This window comes from Limanda limanda, chromosome 4, assembly GCF_963576545.1.
Source record: "Limanda limanda chromosome 4, fLimLim1.1, whole genome shotgun sequence".
In the NCBI taxonomy this organism is placed as follows: domain Eukaryota; kingdom Metazoa; phylum Chordata; class Actinopteri; order Pleuronectiformes; family Pleuronectidae; genus Limanda; species Limanda limanda.
In genome coordinates, this window is record NC_083639.1 from 15,768,920 (window position 1) to 15,790,936 (window position 22,017).

General features: G+C 42.3%; 1 protein-coding gene across 1 annotated transcript in view; it reads right to left on the bottom strand.

Moving 5' to 3' along the window:
- The window catches only part of LOC132999899 (A disintegrin and metalloproteinase with thrombospondin motifs 9-like), a 43,681-nt gene extending 25,045 nt beyond the window's left edge, over positions 1-18,636 (bottom strand). The window contains exons 1-23 of the mRNA XM_061069699.1: positions 18,540-18,636; positions 17,851-18,254; positions 16,021-16,183; positions 14,006-14,346; positions 13,230-13,313; positions 13,015-13,139; positions 12,815-12,855; positions 12,583-12,688; positions 11,045-11,191; positions 10,274-10,415; positions 9,577-9,681; positions 8,416-8,561; positions 7,412-7,593; positions 7,162-7,298; positions 6,178-6,295; positions 5,918-6,013; positions 4,614-4,780; positions 4,280-4,409; positions 3,075-3,201; positions 2,759-2,969; positions 2,516-2,680; positions 1,752-1,913; positions 873-992 (exon numbers count right to left, since the gene is read on the bottom strand). Coding sequence (XP_060925682.1) covers positions 873-992; positions 1,752-1,913; positions 2,516-2,680; positions 2,759-2,969; positions 3,075-3,201; positions 4,280-4,409; positions 4,614-4,780; positions 5,918-6,013; positions 6,178-6,295; positions 7,162-7,298; positions 7,412-7,593; positions 8,416-8,561; positions 9,577-9,681; positions 10,274-10,415; positions 11,045-11,191; positions 12,583-12,688; positions 12,815-12,855; positions 13,015-13,139; positions 13,230-13,313; positions 14,006-14,346; positions 16,021-16,183; positions 17,851-18,254; positions 18,540-18,636 — 3,516 coding nt within the window. The remainder of the gene's footprint in view (positions 1-872; positions 993-1,751; positions 1,914-2,515; positions 2,681-2,758; positions 2,970-3,074; positions 3,202-4,279; positions 4,410-4,613; positions 4,781-5,917; positions 6,014-6,177; positions 6,296-7,161; positions 7,299-7,411; positions 7,594-8,415; positions 8,562-9,576; positions 9,682-10,273; positions 10,416-11,044; positions 11,192-12,582; positions 12,689-12,814; positions 12,856-13,014; positions 13,140-13,229; positions 13,314-14,005; positions 14,347-16,020; positions 16,184-17,850; positions 18,255-18,539) is intronic.
- Positions 18,637-22,017: the final 3,381 nt, after the last annotated feature.

A 22,017-nucleotide genomic window follows, 5' to 3' on the forward strand; every position in this document is an offset into this window, starting at 1 on the left:
GTCGGCCCAGGCACCGGAATTAAGTGCCGCTTCTACTAGAGGGGGGCCTCATCCTGGGTCTGCATGCTCAGCCCTCTAAAGGGGGTTTACGCCCAACGCTGATCAAACAAAACCATCATTCAGCTCAAAATAGGCTCCTTTGGTTTTTCTGTCTATGTGTTTGTGAGAACAGTACAGATCCACATATTACACACATGAACATCAAATTTTTCAGTCTGCATGGAGAAGGAGTAGGAGACAGTGCCAAATATTTAAAACTGTAAATTGACTTTTCAACTAAACTGCTCTGTAAATTAGTAATTTTTCATCCAATAAATGTAACTTGTGATATTTATCTTAACTGGTTTGTAGTTGAGTGTCCAAGAACAGCCGTCACAGCTAAAGGGTGTTTTGAAATGAGGGTATGGACAAGATTCAAACTAAGACTAAATACTCTTATGATACACCTGACTTCTGCCCAACATTAAGTGCATCTTACACAAAAAGTATTTTGAAGAGTAACTCTGTAAGATCGTCCTGCAGCGTTTGAGCTGAGAGGTCTTCAGTTGTATCTCTCTTCATGAGGATGATGAGGCCGGTAAACACCTTCCCCTCTGTTTCTCTCTCCACCAGACTACATCAGACAGCATAGCTTTATTGAGTTCAGGTGGACATGAGGTGTGTGTGCTTATCTGTGTCTGTTCAATTGCAGTGTGTGTTAATACGGATGCTATCTTCTCTCCTCACAGTATGAATCAGTTTGTCACTTGACCTTGGAATAACTGTTGCTGCGATGTGGAGATTAAGAGACTGTGGGACGCTGAGAGAACTAAAACAAACATGTTACAGAGAGGGAGAAAGGATGCAAAGAAGGGAGAGAACCCCCTCCTTACCTGGGTGTCGGTGGGTCGGGTGGCAGCGTTACATTCAGTGTCATCCATGACAGCACCATAAGAGCCGACCACACACTTCACCGCTCTCATTTGGTAGCCTGGCCCACACGAGGTAGTGCACTGGGTTTAAAGAGGGGAAAAAAAGGAGCGGTGGGGAAACATTGAGCAAAAGACAAAAAGAATGCAAGAAAAGAGGAAAACAACAAAGCAACCGCCAAACACAAACAAATCAAAAATTGCAAACCAGGGTAGGCGAGTAAAGAAAGGGTAATTTTACTCCTCCACTTCCCTGACAACATTCTTTAGTTTCATGCAGATACAAAAAAAAAATCAAAAGTCAACTTCACGAAGAACCGTAGCTCATTTACATCGTATTGTCCTCTTTCCGTTGCAGGCGAGTCAGAGGGTACTACCCTGCGTTCTCTTCTGCCTCATTGCCTCCAATGAAACAGGGTCAAACTTGTGTGGCGGCGACTTCAACTACCATTTGAACACGCTTCATTAAACAACTTCAAATATACCTTAACATTTGCCATGGGGGTTGGGGGTGGGCTGCATAGAGATGTCTAACATTTTTGGTTGTTCGCTTCTCTATGCGCACACACAACTGAAGCTAAGCATGCACACAAACACAGACACATGCATGTATGCATTAACCTTTACAAAGCTTCCTACAAGAGCAAGACTTCCCTTAAAACCCATAGCTTTTGAATATTAAAATGTTCCCAAGTGTGCTCACACAAAAAAAAGCAGCTTGGCTTAATATCATCTATCAACCAGCTGTACCACTGCATCAGCACTAACCCCACAATTGCCCTTACTGGACAGCGTAGCACAAAGGGCACACTAGTGTCTGCTGTTTACAAGAAGGTGACTCACCTGTCCCCAGGGTCCGACCTGCCAAGATGCGCACTCCTGCTGCTGGCACGTCTGCACTGACTCAGGTTTAGACAAGCCACAAAAGCGATCGTCAAGACGGTCCTCGCCGAACTGACACCACGTCTGACGGTGCTTGTAGCCTTTCCCGCATGTAACAAGGCACTGATGGACAAATGTTTCAGGGTTCAAAATGAGTAAACAGTATATGACATGATGACTAGTTGTTATCAGTCCAAAACAGGGAGTGTTTTTTGAGTATATTGCTCACAGAATGCATACAGTAAAGTGTAGGTATCGGTATTTAGCTGCACCACATGGGAGATGGGAAACATTTCTGGAATGCAGCCCAAAGCTCCCCGCTCTCCAGCGTGTAATCTGTGCAGCAGTTTGCAAAATCTTACCCTGCAATCACCAATTTCCCAACACTCACTGTACAGGAAGGAGGGGAACAACTCTCCCGAAGCCGAGTGCTCAATCAACACTGTGATTTTACATTGGACCCAGATCATTGCTGGCTTACTATACTACAGTATTTACACTAGGTTCTGTTTATCTTTATACAAAGTTAAACCAGCTACGTAAACACCAGTGTGAGGAGGATAACTCGCAGATTAATATGTAGGCACAAGATTTATCAAACTACAATTTGATATATGAACATTTAATGTAACGTTGTGTATGTGCTGAACCTATGCAGTCCCTTTATTGGAATAACTATACATGAGCAGCAGTTATCAGACTTCCTCAACAAGAACAGTACTGACCTCAGACCAGTCACCAGTCTTCCATTGTGGACAGAGGAATTCATTGCAGGACTGGACGGTCAGCTTGTCCCTTTGACTGCATTTGCTCTCATCGCCACCGGCCTCAGCTGCCTTTCGACACACTGCCCCTCGACGGCGGCTGCCCCCACCACAGCTCTTGGAGCACTGCGGCACACGTTACAACTTCAGCAAGTATAAGCATACACGCAACCCATGATCAACGCAAATCCCCAACGATCTTACCTCTGACCAAGGCGAGTACTCCCAGCCACCCGGGTTACAGTCGCCGTGGCAACCTTCCTTGTCATCAGGTTTGCGCTGACCACTACAGTAGCGGTCATCAACTTTCTGGGTCTTGCCATCTGTACGGCTTATTTTGGCACAGTATATTTCCAGGGTACGATATCCAAGACCGCACTGAGCTGTGCACTCACTCTTACGGGCCACGTGCCACCTGTGTCAAAGGTGATAGGATAATTGTTTTAAATCCCCATGTGAAGAAAGACTCATTGACTGGTTCATGTGAGCAATGAAGGATGATTACATTAGTAATACCAACCTGAGTTCACATTCAGTATTGCAGGGCTCAGTGATGACGGCAGGTCTGGCTGTGCCGTGACACCTCTGGTCAGATACCACCACCCTGTCTGACTCTCTGCTACAGAGAATCTTCCTCTTCCGCTCTCCTATGAGACCCAATGACAGAGAGTTTGGACGGTTAGTAAATTTAAAAAGTTAAAGTCTCTAAGCAGAAATACTGAATCCACAGCAATATTTTCATGTATATATACAGTATATATATTGTTTTTTTTTATATGGTTGTTTGATTTTGTTTTATGTCGCATATTCAGGTTTTTAAATAATAAATAAATAAGTTGTTCTTTGGTTAGAAACTTACAGGGGGTACATAGACATCTATGAAGAACGTTGCAATCTGTGGTTTCATAATGCTATCCTTAAATAAAACCTTTTATTATTTATAAAATACCTTCCACAGCCTGATTCAAGCTTCTGCAAGATCCTGCAAGTAGTTATCGGAGGCAACAGCTTGCTCAAGCACAATGTAGATCATTACAGCATCACTGAGAATACCAGAAGCTACGGGTATGTGTGCTTCACCTTGGCTCTCGTGTGGACAAGCCTGCACTAAATCACAATGCAACTTCTGTACAGTAGGGTAGAGAGAGATTTAAACATCATGTGGCCCCAAGAAAGAGATTCGCTATCGGTACCTCATGTTACCAAGTTTTGCAGCTCAGTACTCTGAGAGCTTAGTGTGTCCCGGGCTGGCAGAAAAGCCATATAAATCGGAGAATCAAAAGTGCTGAGGGAATTACATAGTTTGCTGTTTATCCTGCTGTGTGAACTTGTTGGTTTCTCTTTGGAATTTACTGTAGGTTGTTCACGCAGGGCAGTGTCAAAAGGCGGATGAAGAGATTCTCAAATAAAGTGCTTGAGTCATAACACATAGCGGGTTTTCGAGTTTACCTGCAATCCGCCTCTGCACACCCACACACCCCGACATATCCACACTCATGCCAAAGACGGCCATCTGCCACAGCGTACTCTGAAGTTGAGCTTTAATCACTTGTTCCAAACCTATAGGTCTAGCATGGGCTTGTCAAGTTTAGCCAGACAATCTGCTCTCCCCTATGCCTCTGGCACAGCGGTTCACATATCTCCTCATCCCTGCACTCACCACTACATTTATCATTGGCTACGCCCATCACCTCACCCTGCCAACCCCTTGTGCCTCCCCCTCACCTTGGCACAGGCGGCTGCACTCCTGCCAGGGCCCATAAGCATCCCAGAAGAACTGCTGAGGTTTGTCCTCTATAGGGATGTTGAAGGAGTACCTGACATCTGGGTTGTACAGGTTCCCCACAGACAGCACCTACGGAAAGATTCAGACAATATTGTATGTTTTATACTGCAGTCAGATTATGGGTATTTATGGGCAACAGACTGTCCACATCTTCAGGAGTAAAAGTAAAGCCTGCAGAGGTCTCACACTTTAAGATTCACTGCTGCTAAGGTCTCTAAACTCATCTTGCTTGCATTTTCCAATCTGGAATGCTAAGCCATGGTGACGGTTTACCTGGACAATGATCTCCTCCTCGATACGGTCAGTGCAGTTGATCCTCTCAATGACATGGTCAGAGCCACTGTACTCGATGACGGTATTTCCCACTTTAATTTCCCTTTTGAACATGCTGACCACAAACTCTCCATTTAGCAGGAACTCTCCACGGCTAGTTGATATGGCTGCAAGGAGTCAGAGAGAAACCGTGAACTTACTGTAGTTGGTCACACTGACACAGAGGATCACAATGAGCCGTATGAAGAGTAAGTTAAACTAGTGTTGCCTAATTGGTACAAATATACAAAATAGAAGAAAATATGTATAATACTACTAATACTACTAATATAAGTATTGTGACAGCAACTGTTGACAATAAATATTGTAATGTTAAAGACATTATAAAACTTTAAAATTAAAAAGACTTTTTTGTATAATCCTGCTAACTAACAAACAAACAAATGAAAACAAAATCTCCTTGATGGATCTGTCTTTGGCATGTGACAGGGCAACTCAGCATCACTTTGGCTAAAATGTTCATGAGGCACGTGCAGAAGGCAACAGTCAAGCCTTATTGGGGTCAAATTACCCTCTGTTCCTGGAGAATCCCATCCAGGGGCATCATGTTCTGTTAACAGCCAGTCTGCTGCACTCATTCACCCTAATGTGATTATGGAGCTAATTTCCTGCTTTAACTTTCCTCGCCATTTCACACATTACACTAATATGTTTTGGAAATCGACCCTCATTCCAGCAAAATTGTCCCCACTTTGGGCCCCTAATGACTGTTTCCATCCACAAATAAATACAGACAGAATAAATGATGACAACTGAAAGGTCATATTCAGAAGTGACATATAATTAAACATACAGGCGAACAAACAGGCATAGAGAATGAAAGATAATAACAATAACAAGACATTTAGAGACACATGTTGACCTTAATGGAATGGTACCCAGAGGGCTGTCTCAGCTCAAGTATTAGCACGTTCGCGTCAACAAGGCATGTATACGAATAGCTGACAAATCAGTTATATCCAGAATGACAGACAGGTAAACTGTATGATACAGAAACAGACATATACAGACACACACCTACTGTATACAGACACACTAAAGCATATAAACTAATGACCTGGCGGGAATGGTATCGACAGGCCTAACTTGGGTATATTAACACTAAAGGCTAACTCCTATGCAGTACATGACGTTACACACAAGTCTGAAGACTGTCATCCACAAACACAGACAGGCAGAGATCAAACATGCAGCTCAAAAGCAGAAATAGTTATTTCTTTAAAAATAAATTTATGACATCTTACCGAGGTAGTTGTCATCATCTGGTTTCCCTGAGTAGCTGTGTTGACGCACATCTATATTTGTAGCACCACTGGGTATTCGCACTATTTCGTTATAGCCTGCAAATGAGAAAGTAGTTTGTTTAAAACATTAATATACCGAGCTCTGTGCCTTGCTAACAGGAGAGCACCACGGCCAATGTTTATTCTGATGACTGAGCACAGATAAATTATGTGTTGAAGCAATGTGACTTGCTATAACAAAGGGAGGGACTGTGGCTCACCATAGTGGACAATGTTGAAGGTGCCTGCCACAGTTTTGCAGGATGAGTTGTCACCTCCACACACGCCACATTTGTCCCTCCTGGCTTTTGAGTTCAATACATGGTCACAGCCTGCTTGCTGCTCAGAAAAGAGGAAAAAGGGAGGTGGAAGTGGAAGACAAGTTTGAAAAGAAAGAAAGAGAATAATAGTGAGAAGATATTTAAACATGCAGCTAAAATGATATGTAGGCTCCAAAAACAAATATGTCGGACTGATCTTCAAAAAAAGTGATGCTACAGTTTCAAGGAAAAAGTTAATTGCTGCATCATTAACATGTCACATAAACCGTCTTCCATTTGGCATCAACTTATTCACTTCTTGATGAAAAAGTGATTATTAAGCCAGAGTCAAACCCACTGACCCTTGAAATAATTGCAAAAGAACTTATTGAGTTACACCCATCTGAAATAAATTTCCCTTTAAAAAGATATATAAATAAATAAAAAAAATCACACAATAGAAATGGCATAAGCTGTTCCTGCTTGTAATTGGCTGAAGCAAGAGACATTTTTTATTTTCTATCAAGGATGAAGAGCTTAGCTTGACTGCAACAGCACAGATCTTAATGCACATGCCAAGACCAGAGGGGAAACGTTTTGAACCACAATCTAACCAAAGCACTGTGTGTGGCTCAGAGTGAACAAAGAGCAGCCCACTGCTTGTTTCAAGAAGCATACTGACGATGATGCACGATATGTTAGTAATCAAGCTTTCAAACTAAAACCTTTCTGTCACAAGGGGTAAGGGACGTAAACACAGTCTGGTCTGGCAAAGGATTGAACTGCCTATTGAAGGATGCAGAGATATTTATATCCACTCTTTGAGTCAACATGCAGGAGTGGTCCTCGACAGAAACTATATTTGTGATACCAAAAGTCGCTGTACATATGAATTTGAACCATGCAGTCGTATATTGTGAAGTTCAAAAGGCTTAAGGATCTCACCCTGCACAGGCCCTGGACACAGATGTCGTTGGTATCAGGTCCACACGGCGTGCCATCAATGACCCGGTCCCTGAGCTGATAGTAGGCCGTGCTGCCTGCCACCCTGCAGAACAGCTTACACCTGTCCTTCATCAAGACTGAAAGAGGATGAAAATGACAGAGAGAAATACTTAGTACCAACAGATATCAATGCATAGCTCATTTTGTATCTACTCATCATTGGAAAAAGGAGGCTTTGCTGGTGACCCACTTCCGCTGTACTTGGGCACCCAGCGAACATTTGGAGGTAGACCGTTGATGTTGAAGTGCCTGCCGTCAAAGGCAGCACATTGCTCCTCCCTGAAGTCCTTCTTCTGCTTTGAGCAGGGCTCAGAGTTACAGGAACGAAACTTCATCCGCCGACCAACACAATAAATTCCTCCATTCCTGGGCCTGGGAGTGAAATCAAAGAAGTTTAGTGGCTTTAATAAATGTCTTAAAGCACACTTTATAATGCTTTTTGGGTTTTCCCTTTCCTTTTTTGTGTCCTGTAGCTTCTTTGTACATCTAAAAAGTTCACTAGGTTACAGAGGCCAAACTCTGCAGCAGCAGGAGTCCGTCTCTCCCACAAAAGGCCTTTTTTGCATTCCTGGCTTCTTTCCGTTTAAGTGTCTATGTCACCAAGTTACATGTAAAGGCTCACTCATGCTTAATAATGGTTAAGTATACATAAAAGGACAAAGCCTTCTGTCCGTTCTCTGCTTTCATTTTGTCCGTACTATTGCATGTACTCTGAAAGCTTACTATTACGGAAGAAACAACAGAAACAGCAGTACCGGTGGAATTTTTCAGGGGGCAGTGTAGTCAATAATTCAACCATGCGCACAAGGAGGAGTCTTTAACAATAGCAGAACTTAATGAGGAGAGACTTAGTGAGTTGATGAGAAACAACAGGAATCTATATGATCTTACTCTGCCTGGGCACAAGGACAAACATCCGCTAACAACCTCCACTAATGCTGTGTTTGTTGTTGTCAGAAACTCAACTCTTTTGGTATGTAATAGAAGAATAAATTAGCCTTAACACGCATGCCTACCAGCTAGCTTGTCTCAAATTGGTAGGAGACAGCCTGATAGATCTGCCTGTCTTGATGAACATGAGTTATGGAAAGAATTTCCTCAAGGTAGATTGATCTATGGAACACTGACTTTGGCAGCAAAAATGGAGACAAGGTCTACTAGGCATGCATAACTACAAAGAGAGGGACTGCTCACACAGGTCGGTTGCATTCGCGCGCAGCGACCTTGATGCCTCCGCCGCACGTCCGTGAACAGGTACCGAAAGGGCTCCAAACTCCCCATGCCCCGTCCACAGGTGTGGCATCGTGCTCTTTGGCTATACACAGGCCATGCTTGCAGTGCTGTAATGAGAGAGTTGAGGAAAAAAGAGTGACGATAGAAGAATGAAGGGAGCAAGAATGGGAGAAGAGGGAGAGATGGAGGTAGGTGAAAGAAACAAAGAAGACAGAAAATGGAAAAAAAAGGCACAGAACAGACAGAGTGAACGCATGAAATATTATCCATAAAACTGGCAACACTTCTATCTGATCTCCCATTCTTTGAAGCTAATCTGGGAGAAATTATAAAGTGAGGCAAATGGAAAAAAGGGTAACCGAATAAGACGTTTCATGGCTGTGTCTGGCTGGACTGAGGACAGGAAAACGTCACACTCGAGATCAATAAATAAATCTCAGCTCATAACAGGAAGATAATCTTACATTGTTAAACAAACAGACCCCAGATTAAGTGTTTTTCGTGTGGTGCACTCAGGCTTAGCATGGGACGAGAGTTTGGTGTAAACACCAAAAGGCTTCAACATGTGTGTGTATCTTTATTGCTTTCAAGTGCTCACAGTCTTAGTGGCAGGAAACAAGGGGTTTGTGAGAAAATTCTAATTAAAAGCTACACTAAGGCTGTCACCTCGAAAGCGACTATCATGTACGACATAACGTGTCAGTTAACATGTCAGTTAAGTGCAATTTCTCAACTTTAAATGTCTCAGTGGCAAATGTTTGGAAACAATCCTTTCGTCATTTTGTCATTGCTTTGTATCTAAACACCTGTGAACAATTTTATGGTCATGAGTCACTGCAAAAGCTGAGAGATCAAAAAAGGTAACTGTAGTGAGGATAGTAAGCTCACATTACAGAGCCATATGAGTATGACACCATCGTGTAATGGATAAAATGTGGTATTCCCGTGGAGTGTTAAAACATTTCACAACTTTGATCCCTTTAGACATTCATCCCAAGCTTTTTCTCAAATAAAACACAATTCCATCCCTTCTGTCTTGCATCTGGAAGATTTAAAATGAATCATACTTAAAAGAAAAAAACTATGTCTAATCATCTGTCTTTAGTTCCACATGACTTTTACCTTTCCAGGGGAACAATCTGTGCCATCTGCCCACGGCATGTGTTGGGTCCTGCATCCCTGCTGGGCACCCTCTGGACTGGTGCACCACAACCTCCGACACTGAGTCTAATAAACACACAGACACACATATGCATGCACATAAATGTAATGTTTAATAAGCACAGTGTAGACAACTCTGTTAATATATGGACTCAAATTGGCAGAGATCCAGCGTAACCCTCATTATCGAACACTATGCCAGAAAGTGATACCACAGACTGAATTTACTGTATCAGCTTTTTTGCCAAATGTCTCTCAGCCAGTCGATTGTTTGACCTTTCAGTCTGGGTGGATTCATGTGCCAAGAAAACTATTTCCCAGTTCCAGGTGTCAAATGTAATATGGAGATATTTCTGCAAAATCCCTTTAAAATTCAAAATGAATGTACAATAGCTTGGCGGTTTGATGTAATGATTCCAGCTTGATTCTATCTATCTTGAACATAATTTAAAATGTATTGTCTTACATATTAATCTACTCTTGTTTGTTTGCATCTCAGAAAGATCTATAAGTATGTTGTTAAACACAGCGATTGACTTTAAGGGCTTCACATTGAACTGAAGACGTCTGCAGCACATGATCACAACACAACAGGCTTCCCTCACACACCCACATGTGCAGCATGTCAGTTTATTTTCAGGACACTGGCTTCACTTACCATATAAGGGCACACCTGCGTCCCCGGCCCAAATATCAATTCGCACTGTTTATTGACATTGTATATCCGTCCAGGCAGCTGCTGGGGGAGACTGTAAGGCCTAGAAACGGGTTCGTCAAGCAAGCATTCGCCATATCCTGTGCTATTAAGAAATAAAAATAAAATGACTTAAAGAAAAAAGAGAAAAACAAGAGACACAGACAGAAAAAAGACTCAGTACATATCTAGAACCCGTACAGTACACTGTGTCCTGACAGGTTTCTGTTTATATTCAGTCCACTACACCCATCAAGCACAACTATAAAACTGGTGACTGGTTTTACTGCTGGGGCTGATCGTTTCAGGAGTAGTAGGTAAAAAAAAGTGAATCGTTGCCAGATAGTTTTTCCTTCAGAAGCTGTAGTCTGTTTTTTCTCAATGGATTGAGGAGTCTTTAGAAGAGAGGAGACAAGAGGCTGGGACAGCCCCGAGGAATTGTTACTGAGTTTATTTGTGTTTCTGACAATTGCTCCTAAAAGGGGACATACTGCATACAGTACACACTCTGTGAGCATGTCTATGTGTTTCTGCAAATACACTTGTGATATTTCTACAATAGTTTCTAAATATAGCATCTTTATGAAGATATTTGGCCGGAGCGTATAAGGTCATGTTCACCTGATTCAGAATAAGTTATTAATTGATTTCTCCATTAAAGCAGAAAAGCTTTATCTACATGATCTACTGCACATTCAAGTTTGGAACAATACTGAGGAAAAGAGTGTGACATACTCGAGGAACTCTGTGATGTACTTCCTGCTACACTTGGACCACATCCAAGGGTTTGTGTTGTAGTTCAGCGTGGGAGCCATCACATGTTGTTGAATCTTAACTCCGTCCTCCTTGCACTTGTTACTGTCGTCATGAGGCATGTTGAACCTGGAGGGGGAAACAGAAAATAAAGGCTCAGATATTTATACAAAATAATACATTTAAGGTTCAGTGTGTAAAATTTAGGAGAAAGGGATCTCTTGGCAGAAATAAATGTAAAATGTAAAAAGTGATGTTTTCGTATGTATGCTTCATCCAAATTGTCCGAGTTTTTTTTACACTAGAATTAGGTCTTTACATTTAAATACTTTATATTTACATTGGGAGCATGTCCTCTCTAGGGAGGCCACCATGTTTTTACAGCAGTACACACTGGAAAAACTAAACAACATTGGAGTTTTGATGACAACTGAAGCTACCACATGTTCTCTTTCATGTTTGGAAGTGGAGGGTGAAGTAAGGGGTATTCAGCTGCAACATGCAACTAAAAATGGGCCTATTAAAGACGTACCAGCCTTTCTGATTGCCGGTAAACACCGATATGAAAACTTTGATTTTTGCTGAATAAACAATGTATAAAGAAGTGCATTTGTGTTTTCTTAATTAAAGTATTTATGTTTTGTTTTTATTTAGTTGATGTAGAAACTGTAAAATATCAAACCTCAGTTACATTTCTTTGGTAAAAGGGTTCGATAACAACATCGTTGGAATAATTTCCATCACTAATATCAGTATTGGCTTTTGCCTCTGAAAATTCATATTTCCACAATATTAAATTCTAAAACACTGCACATTAGATAAAGCGGAGGAAAATACTTAAACATCAGAACACAGTGGGAATAAGGGGAGCATTCAGCCTCTGCAGGGTGAACAAATATGATCCCAGCTGGTGGTGCACAGGTACAGCACCACACTGCCCACAGCCCCCCCTTTGACCGCTCAGCTCCCCACCTGACAGGTACCACATAACACTGGGCTCTGGGAATAAGTAGTCGCCAAGCATTATGTCATCACTCGATGTGGATAAACATGGATTTCAAGAGGCCTACTTTTTGTTTAGTGGTTAGAAAGAGCATTTGTTAGACATGATGAGGACCGTTAAAGCCAGTAACAGTCGCCACTATCGCAGGCTAAACCCCTCAGCTCTGGTTGGACTCACGGCTTTGTATAATGCAGTTTATGCTGAAGGTCAGTGGCCAGCAATCACAGGTTTTACTTATGTTCAGAATTATAGAATCTTTTGTCTTTCCCTCTCAAAATGAAAGGCAGGCTAGACATCGTAGTAAGAGATGTGATCAAATACAAACAAAAGCATCAGAAATGATTGCGAAAAGAGGAAGGAATGTACGTAAGTTGTGTGTGTAAGATTCTCTGATCTCCATCTGCTGGTGAGGCATTTGTGGATTCTTAGAAAGCTCTACGCATACCCAAAACTTTCACTTGGGAGTTGTGATGACAGTACTTGAGGTAAATAGTGAGTGGAGACATGCTGTACTTACACATGGCCAAGTTCATGGGCGATGGTGAATGCTGTGCTCAGTCCGTTGTCCTCACTGATGCTGCAGCTCCTGTATGGATCACACACAGTGCCCAACTCGGCAAGTCCTAGGAAAACACACGATCAGGATGAGTTTTACTCATTCACACCAGCATAATTTTTCATCAGGATCATATAATGTCATCAATACAAAGATTAGGTTGTGGTTATTTCTTAAAGAGAAATCCACTTACCTAAGGTGTCACACTTATCCCTTGCTCTGCAGATGTCCTGCCTGAGGTGAACACATGGATAATGATGTGATGGTCATGTTCAATGGCACTTTACAAAATAACACGCACCGGATAGATTAAATAAGACCTAAAAACCTGTTTCAAACATATGCTATGATAACAGTGTTCAGGGAAAAAACATTTTGATATTGTTCCGGCACCTGGTGATGAGGATGGCGGTGTCGTGATGGGAATGGTGGTTGTCATCCACACTGTTCTGAATCTGCTGCCAAATGCAGAAGTTCTTTAAAGTGGTCTGTGCATTAAATGAAATAACTGGACCCTCCTGAGAAACACAAAAACAAAAGTATTAACAGTTGCCATTCAACTGATAAGTATATAAGTATGGATATTAAAGCAAAGGTTGTATTCTTACCGGCTCATTGTTTATTATGACTAATTTTACAATCACAATGTTAATCAGGTTGCCAATGCTGGGGTCCTTGTAGATGGAAGACACCTGAAAGTAGGAACACCACACAACCTCAAACCTCTGAAATCACTTTAAAAAATAAGACATAATTCATATTAGTTAATATTATTCTCATGATGTTAGCTTAGTTGGCATGGGAGAATGTATGTTTTGTCTGAATCTTTCATGGACACCCCTGCCGCAGTATAAAAGCAAAAGCCGGGGAATTTGGTTGATTGGAGGATCAAGTTGATAATGGCCTAAGCCCCTGTGGAGAGGCCAGCCTTTGCCAAGAAGAGAATATAGGTCATCTCAGCCAGCCCCAGACGCCTGCAGAAGCTGGTATTTGGAGTGGCCGCGAGTATGCTGTCTATGTGACATACCTGAGCTTATTTTTTAACATTCATCAAGCTGTCAGACAGACTCTCCCTGGAGCTGCCCTCTCTTCCCCCTGGCCGTTTGAAAGTGGTGTTTACCCCTGCCCTAGGCTGCCCTAGGCTGCCCTTTCCCTCCATTGGCCCTCCTCCACAGGCCGCTGAACTAACTCCCAAAACATACAGCAAAGCAGGACAGGTACGTACATTTAGTGCACCAATGTGTCACATAGACAGGTACTCTCTGTTCATGTGCAGGAACACACACACACTTGGAAGCACAATTTAATCTCCCAGCCAACCACCTCCACCAGCCAAACAGTCTCTGTTAGCAGCAATTAAACCATTCAAAAGAGCAGGACTTACTATGGACATTAATGTGAGTATGTAGTGCTGCAGGTTGCTGCCATGATGCTCCACCATTTTGCTGTCAGCCACCAGCATGGCTTCAACAAAGCGCGGGTAGGAGAGGAAGCGTTTTGATCTCCTGTGAGGTCCTGAGTCACCACTGCTATCATTTGATGGTCTAGCGCTGGCACTGCCGCTGCTCTCTGATCTGAGTAAAGCATCGCCGACCAGGCTGGAACTCAACGACTCCACGTCACCGAATACACCGGCGCTGACCACTTGGACTGCTTCGGACACAGTGTTCACCTCTGCCGCTGGCCGTCGCTTCAGCTTGTGCCTCTTTTGTCTGTGTTTGTGTCCTGGAGAGAGGAGCCAGAGGGAGTGAGGGCACGTGTAAACAAAGATGCAGGGCTGAAGGGGGAAATACATTCACTCAGAAAAATAAGACATGATATAAATCAATGTTTGTCATGAGGGTGTGTTTACAATAAAACTAAAGTTGTGGGTTATGCCTTCAAATGCGGAGATGCATGAGGTGAGTTGGCTTTCTGGAAGTGGGTATTGTTAATATAGATTCTTGCCTCTTTCTCTCCTTTGTTTATTGTTGCTGAAAGAGTGGGTTGACAAATGAACAAGGCTTGGAGTCCCTTTTTTTTCTCTCTCCCCTCTTACAGAAGAGGGAAGAGAGAAGGGGGCAAAGAGTTCAGGCTAGGTAAACCTGGCACCCAGCCATAAAAAAATGGAGCACACATACCAAAAGAAGGCAGTGCAACAACCGGGCAGTGGAACTTCTCAAAACTGAAGTGAATTAAGTCAGATTCTAATCAAAACATGGCAACAGAACTTCTGAACGCCAGTCTCATTTTTTTCCTTTTTCTTGATTTCGAAGCGCAGGCAGAACCCCCTCACTGGACCACCAGCAAAGCATCCGTGTTTTCTTAGTTTTGATTATTTAACAGTTTCATGCCGGCATCACTTTGCTATTGTACAATTTACACTGCACGTTTACGGCAGTGGGTCTACCCGACTTTCTTATCACAGAGGAAGTACGAGAGTCAACAGGAAGTTCAGCCAGTAAACTGAGATGGGATGATATAAGGGTGAACTTCCAAATAATTTTCCTGTGTGAGAGTTGGAAAGCTTCCTCACTGCCGAGCGGCAGTTGTAGGAGCTGGCCAGTGCAGGCTAGCATATGATACTTGAGCCAAGATGGTTTCACACCAATCTCTAACTGTTTGTCATTCAAACATTTTTGCTCATGGGGAAAATTTCCAAATTACATAAGGCCATTTTATTGCCATATAATAGTGGATAAAAGTTGCATGGTGCATTGTGGTATATAAATCCACAACAATTATCCCTGAGAAGATTTATTAACTGTTACTAATCTTATGTTACATTAAATATTCCAGGTCTGCACAGAGCCTTTCTTCTTTTTAATCGTTGTCTTGTCCACACACAGAGAGGTTTTGCTTGATTTGTCCAGATAGGCTACTAACTGATTCTACACTGCCCCGGTACAATTACTTTAATAGCTCAATAAGCTCAGCTACTATTACATAATGTGTTTCTGTTGAAACTGATAGTGGAGATTTCGGGGTGATGCAACGATTACGCCTGCTTAGGTCTGTGGGAACTAATTGAAAGGTTGCCGAACACATGCACATATAGACAAACAAAGAACAAATTCTCCACTCCCGATCCACGTGTAGCCCATGAAAACACTGAATCCCTTAAACATACAAATGATGCAATGACAAATATATACTGTATTGTATAGTCCCTGCAAGGTCTATTTGAGGAGCAGCATTGTGCTGGTTAGGTTGAAAGAGTGTTGACTGCATGGAGCAGAAATGTATGTCAGTTTATTGGGTGAGGTGTGAACTAACACTTTCTGCACTTCAAGAACTTGTGCATGTTTTTGTTTGCAAGCTTATGAAGTAGAAACTTTAGAGTGAGTTTGTGTTGAAATTTGTACTGACACTCTCTGTGTGAATTGCATGCATGTGTACCCATCATGTAGCACGCCGTACCTGAAATGTCACAAGCTGAGTTCTCCCCAGATGTCTGTTTTTTGGGTGCACTCTTCTTGTAAACAATATGAGGTTTTGTGTGTTCCTCTTCATAGTGTTCTCCTTGATAGCTGTGTAGGGGCTCCACAAAATACTCCCCTTCTGGAGACCTGAAGGTGCCAAGCTGGATAGCAGGAAGAAAAAAACGCACTGCACTTAGTATTCATCCATGCATCTATTTTCTCTAAATGCTCATTCTTTTTTAGGACTCAACATAAGCAAACATAGAGAGAACTTGCAAAGCCTATACAGACAGATCCAGGGGGAATATACAGCTCAAATATCTTTTAGAGAAATCAGCGAGCCGCCACGCCACACCAACAAGCGAGTATTTTTTACTTTAAAATATTTACAGCAAGCAAACAGTGGAATGTGGCTCATTTACAACTCATTAGAGAAAAGAAAAGAGAAATGCTTGGACCTGAGGGGTTTTGTGAAAAGGTGAAATAGGTTAATTTGCATGCATGTAAAAATGGTCCTAAATCAGGTGGAAAAGGATAATATGAGAACTGTGATGCCTATCATGTAAACAATGAGACTGCATGTTCTTGGCAAGCCGAATTTCTTATTACATGTGTTCTACATGGCCTGTTTAGTGTGAATGGCTGATTTGGAGGTCTATGATGTTCTAGATAAGGTTAATGCCAAGCCAAGCACATGTGGCTTGTTTCTCATCAGCTGTGGAGAATCGTTATGGCAGCTCTGGGGGGGCTGATACAAGATTGGCACAATTATCTGTAACACAAGTCATATTTACAATCCTTGATACTTCAGCATGACTAGTCTTATCATCAGAGAAATATCATGTTTGGCTACATGCACAAAGACTTGCAGCATCAGGGTGGTCTGTTATTCAGCATGGGGGCACAAGAGGAAGCTGCCTGCTAACTTCCACTTGAGCAAGACTCACGACCAGCAAGCTGAATTAACTGAGCAAAGGAAACCGTCCCTGCAACAAGAAAGTGAATGTTACATGGTCTTAGGTTGTAGAGAAATACAATGTAACAGAGGCCAGCAGCATTACTGCCTGTTTGATGAAAATGTGCCTGTAAATGTCACCTCAACTCCCCTGCAGCAATGCTCAAGCATTTAATCCGATTTTACATTAGGTTAGACATTGACCCTTTTTCTCGTAGCCGTCACTTCAGAGTGGTTTGCATCAGAGTACAAACTCAGAGTGCAATTTTTCTGCTCCAAAACTAAAGCTTCTTCACCCCAGGGAGGAGAGGGAGCCAACTCGTGATGACGTCAGTGCCACCCGTGCTTGCGCTGTGCTCACTACGTAAAGACGTAACTGACTGTGAGAGAGAGGCATGGGAGCAAGATGTAGACTGACCATTAAACTTGACTGTAGGCAATGGATTTGGGATCCTCGCAAGTCTGCACAGCTATTAAGAGAGTTGTAGTCTTTTGTAGGCTCTGGATCATACCACAAATTTAAACTTCACCAAGTTATTAATCTCTGGTATTTTTCTTCTTTTTTAAAAAAAAAATACTTGCCTTGATTATGTCTAAACTATGAATTTTTTTCGTTAATTCTATGACAGGTGCAAATCTGTAGATAAGCCTGTTTGATGGTGAAGTAACGGGTGTGTTTTGCACGATCAGTCAAAAAAACAGGTGGTGCACAAGTTTGTGAAAGTTGAAGTAGAAAACCAGCCAATGGAGAGGCAGCTTTTCAAGCCTTGTTTGAGCAGCAATGGCCTCCTAACAACCCACGGTGGAAAAGTAAAACACCCGCTCGTAAAGTCATCACATGCACGGCTGCTCTAACCGTGCGTGGAAACTCACCAGTCCGGAGCACAGGCTGATGACCGCGGCGTGCTCTGCCTGTGCATTGACATGTCCTTTATAGAAGCAGTGCCTCAACTCCGTGTCCTCCTCCTCCTGCTCCACCTCCTCCGCATCTGCTGCTAAATCCGTTATGTTGTCCCCTCGGGGAACTCCGAGTATTGTCACAGTGTAGAAAGGTGCAATAAATCCCGAGTCCAGCGTGAGGTTGAGCAGATAGTCCTGCCCGAAAGCAGAGATCCTGTAGTGGATATTTCGCGAGGCCCAGTGGTCCGTGCTGTTGCCGGTGGTCTCGTCCAGACTTCGCCTTTTCCTCTTGAAGTGCACACTGGTGGGGAACTTGTCACCGGCTTCATTCACTCGCAGCGGTGTTACAATCTCATAGGAGCCCACCTCCTCTTTGACTGGGGGGAATAAACACAGAATAATGGTGTTAATAATGCGGAGAAGTAGCATTCAAGGAGGGTTAGTTCAGATGTGTTGGTCAAAACATAAGGATTGTGTTCACAGCGTTGCAAGGAAATGACAGTCAGTGAACTTTTAGGTATCTAGAAAGCTGCGAGTCATGTGCTTGGCTGAGTTCAAAAACTCATTCATTCTGCGTCTGTTCGAAAAAAATGAACTTCGTGAGGAGGGGGGGTGGGGGTGAGGGGGGGTGCGGAGGCTGTCAGAGGAGCGACATACTTTACCTGCACTCGAATTCAAAAGTAATCTCCCGGTGGACGCGACTACATTCAGAAAATCGGGGAACAGTAGGAACCCCCAGCCCCAGAAGAGCACATGCATGATTGTCCACGTTCAGAGAGGAGTGCGGCAGCCTGCAGTCCTGTAGTAAAGCCTCTGTCTCCCTCAGGTCGCTCCGGGCTCTCCGCCTCCGGTCCGCCGGCCTCATCCAACGCTACAGTCCCCGGCTCTTGAGGAGGTGGTCTCCGGGCGGTGGTGAAGTGCACTGCTGGGACCTGAGCGCTCCGCGGTGTCCCTGCATGCTGCTGCTCAGACAGTCAACTGCGATCCAGCTCCGCCGTGTGCACCAGCTCTCTCCACAACTAGGGGCGGGATCACCCAGGCAAGGTACACTGCTGCTACAGTGAGGGAAGCCACTCCCGTTATATACTGTAGTGACACGGGTGGTCGCTCACATGTGTCCACAGGGGATGATGTGATATGATATGTGACTGACTTCGCCTCACTCTGTGCCTCCGAATGACCAGACAGTGTTTCCGAGAACTGACTTAACGAGGTGCATACATACATTGGACATTCTTGCCTATACCTCCCAGAGCCTGAGGTTCAGCTTTAGAGGGGTGGGCACATCAGTGTGACCATGACAGTGAGGTGGGGCCCTTATAGGAAATCCCTGCCCTGGGGCCACATGCAAGATAATCTGGGCAAGGCTGTGTACTTAGAAGTTCACGGGATCACCGAGTGACAAAATGCAAACTGGCATGCAGCACAGCCGTATACAGTAGTGATCTGAGGTCTTAAGTAGGTGCTGTAAAATGTATTGTGTGGGGGATCATGGTAATGGTTTTATGAGCTATAGTCTCCTCAGCAGGACAATGCTACAGGCTGTATGGAAGCCTTTGTAGGTGCCTCTGTTATGTGGAGGATCAAAGAGAGGGCTATCCAGTCTGCCTCGTGCTCCATACATGCGAACCCCCCCAAACGCACACACACTCACACAGACAATACACATCATTCTCTGTTCACTTTTTGATATATAATCCAAATAGGCACCAGTAGACTAATACATCTTTTATCACTTTTATCACTTTAGTACGTCTACACTTTACTTTACATAAAAGCTATGCTGCTATACGTGCTGTACTTGAATCTGTTTACTTAGAATTAGGAAATGTCTTGTTGTCTTATCCGTTGTGCCCCCTGCACTTTATGTTTCACCGTGGGAGAGACTGGGAAACATTCTGATATAACGATTTCTTTGTATGTCTGTAAATGTAGAGTAATTGACAAATAAAGCTACTATACTATACTATACTATACTATACTTCTGATATTAGCTCACCACACCGCATATGAAACAAACAGGGATGAGTGCAACACAAGCACCTGCCAAATTAGAGCTGTTTTATTTTTTTCATAGTCTGTCCACAAGAGAACTGACAAGTTCATTGTTCAACCAAAACTGTCCAGCCTAGTACGTAGAAAAAGTTCTGAAACAAATAAATGAATAAATATAAATATGAGTCCAGTTATGTGATGAATAATATAACAATAATATCAACACTTCAGTATCGATTTTGGTATAGCGTATCAATACTGCTATAACACTGCAAATTTGCCCAAAATGGGAATCCTATAGGATTTTCTTTTCTTAATAGCTTAAAAAATATATAGAATCAAAATCTTCCATAGCAGTGGTTCTCTAATACAGGTCCATGACACACTGCCAGGGGGTCTGTGAAACTTTCTAGATTCATCCGTTAAAATGATCATATTTGTGTTTTCTGTGTTGACACGGTGAAAATATTTTCACATAACTAAGAACAGGTGTAAGAAAATAGGCCAATATCCCAAGGGAATATTTTCTATCTTGAAGAGGGTCCTGCATGGCTGAGAATTTTTTTTAGAATCTCTGCTTTATAAATTGTCTCCAGTGGGATTGATACAATAGTTTGAAATGAATTGAAACTACAGTAGCCTACCAGGGCACAAATATGGGAACTATGACCTACACCTAGAATTGCAGGCCTTTTGACAGCAGAATTGTTATAAGGCGAAACGAACCACTTACTAAACCAGTATGTGACGTTCACTGGTTAGCTGGTTTTTGTCCTTAACTCTTGCAAACTTTGAATACGTTGTTAAAAAAGCATAAATCTCTTCAGAGAGACCAGTAATCAGGTGTGAGTAGTATTATGTTTCTCTTATTTCTGTCTGTCAGTCTGTTCCTCTCAGTTTTTAAACTCAACACAAAGATTGGTATCTGACGATCAATATTTTAATTTTTTGGGACTAGCCATCTTCTAACATGATATTTCATACTTCTTGTCTACTTAATATAATTGTCCACTTCTGCTGGAGCATGAAAAACATAATACATATCCATATTCACCATGGCAGAACAAACATCAAAAACATCAAACTCATGTGGGTAAAACTTAGTGAACTGGATCATTTTGAACAGGCTTACTTACAAAGTAGACAGACAACAGAGATAAGAAGAGGATTTAGCTCAGCAACTCATTTGTAAAATAATTCATAGTTAGCTTAGCCCTGCTAAATAAACATCATGTCTACTTTAAACACATCGTAGTTACTTATTTGATATAGGAATAAGAAAATTCTGACTCACCAGAGAGTAAGTAGTTTTCCAAGATATTTATAGGAAGAAGAATAAAACGATGTTAAGCAGGTGTAAAGTTAAAACCTACATGATTTAATCTGAAAGTGAAGAGTTGAGGTTTTTATGATGATGTAAACACAACTGTTGTTAAATCAAAGATGGCGGTAGATTGCTTTTTCCTCACTTACTGACTTAAGTGCTCCCTTAGCAGTATTGCGTCCAGTGCTGCCACTAGTGGCTGGAAGCTATACTGCAGCATGTGATGACCCTACATACAACAAACAGCAACTAACCACACCATTAATGGCTGGTAGCAAAGTTTTGACCTAATATAAAAGCATGGGACACACATTGACAGAGCTATTACATAAACAGTAAAATGGTCTTAAATCACTTACAGATTATTATAATACATATTCAAACATGAGCTGTTACGCCAAGTAATAATTCTATAATTTTCAATCCATAAAATTAACCTGTGCTTGAAAGTTTAAACTTTGACAAAGCATTTTAACATTCTAGCACATATTGAATATTTCAGACTGAATGCAGCGTGGGTGCAGCATCTCTCTGAGTTTTACTGTTTCAGTCTTAACAGTCCTGTACTTCCACTGAGGACAGTGGTGAATGGATAATTAAAATTGGATGGATATTGTACTATACCTGGATCAATCTGATTGTGCAAGGCAGCAGGTAGCTCAGAGGTTATTAATGACAAATACACAGCAAAGGATTCCAATCTGTCTCCTCACCATCTAAACAGTGCATATTGGCTTGACCTCCAATAAGTGGGAAAATATGAACAAATTGTTACAATGCAAACAAACTAATGCCTTTTTTATAACCAATAGATGAGAGAA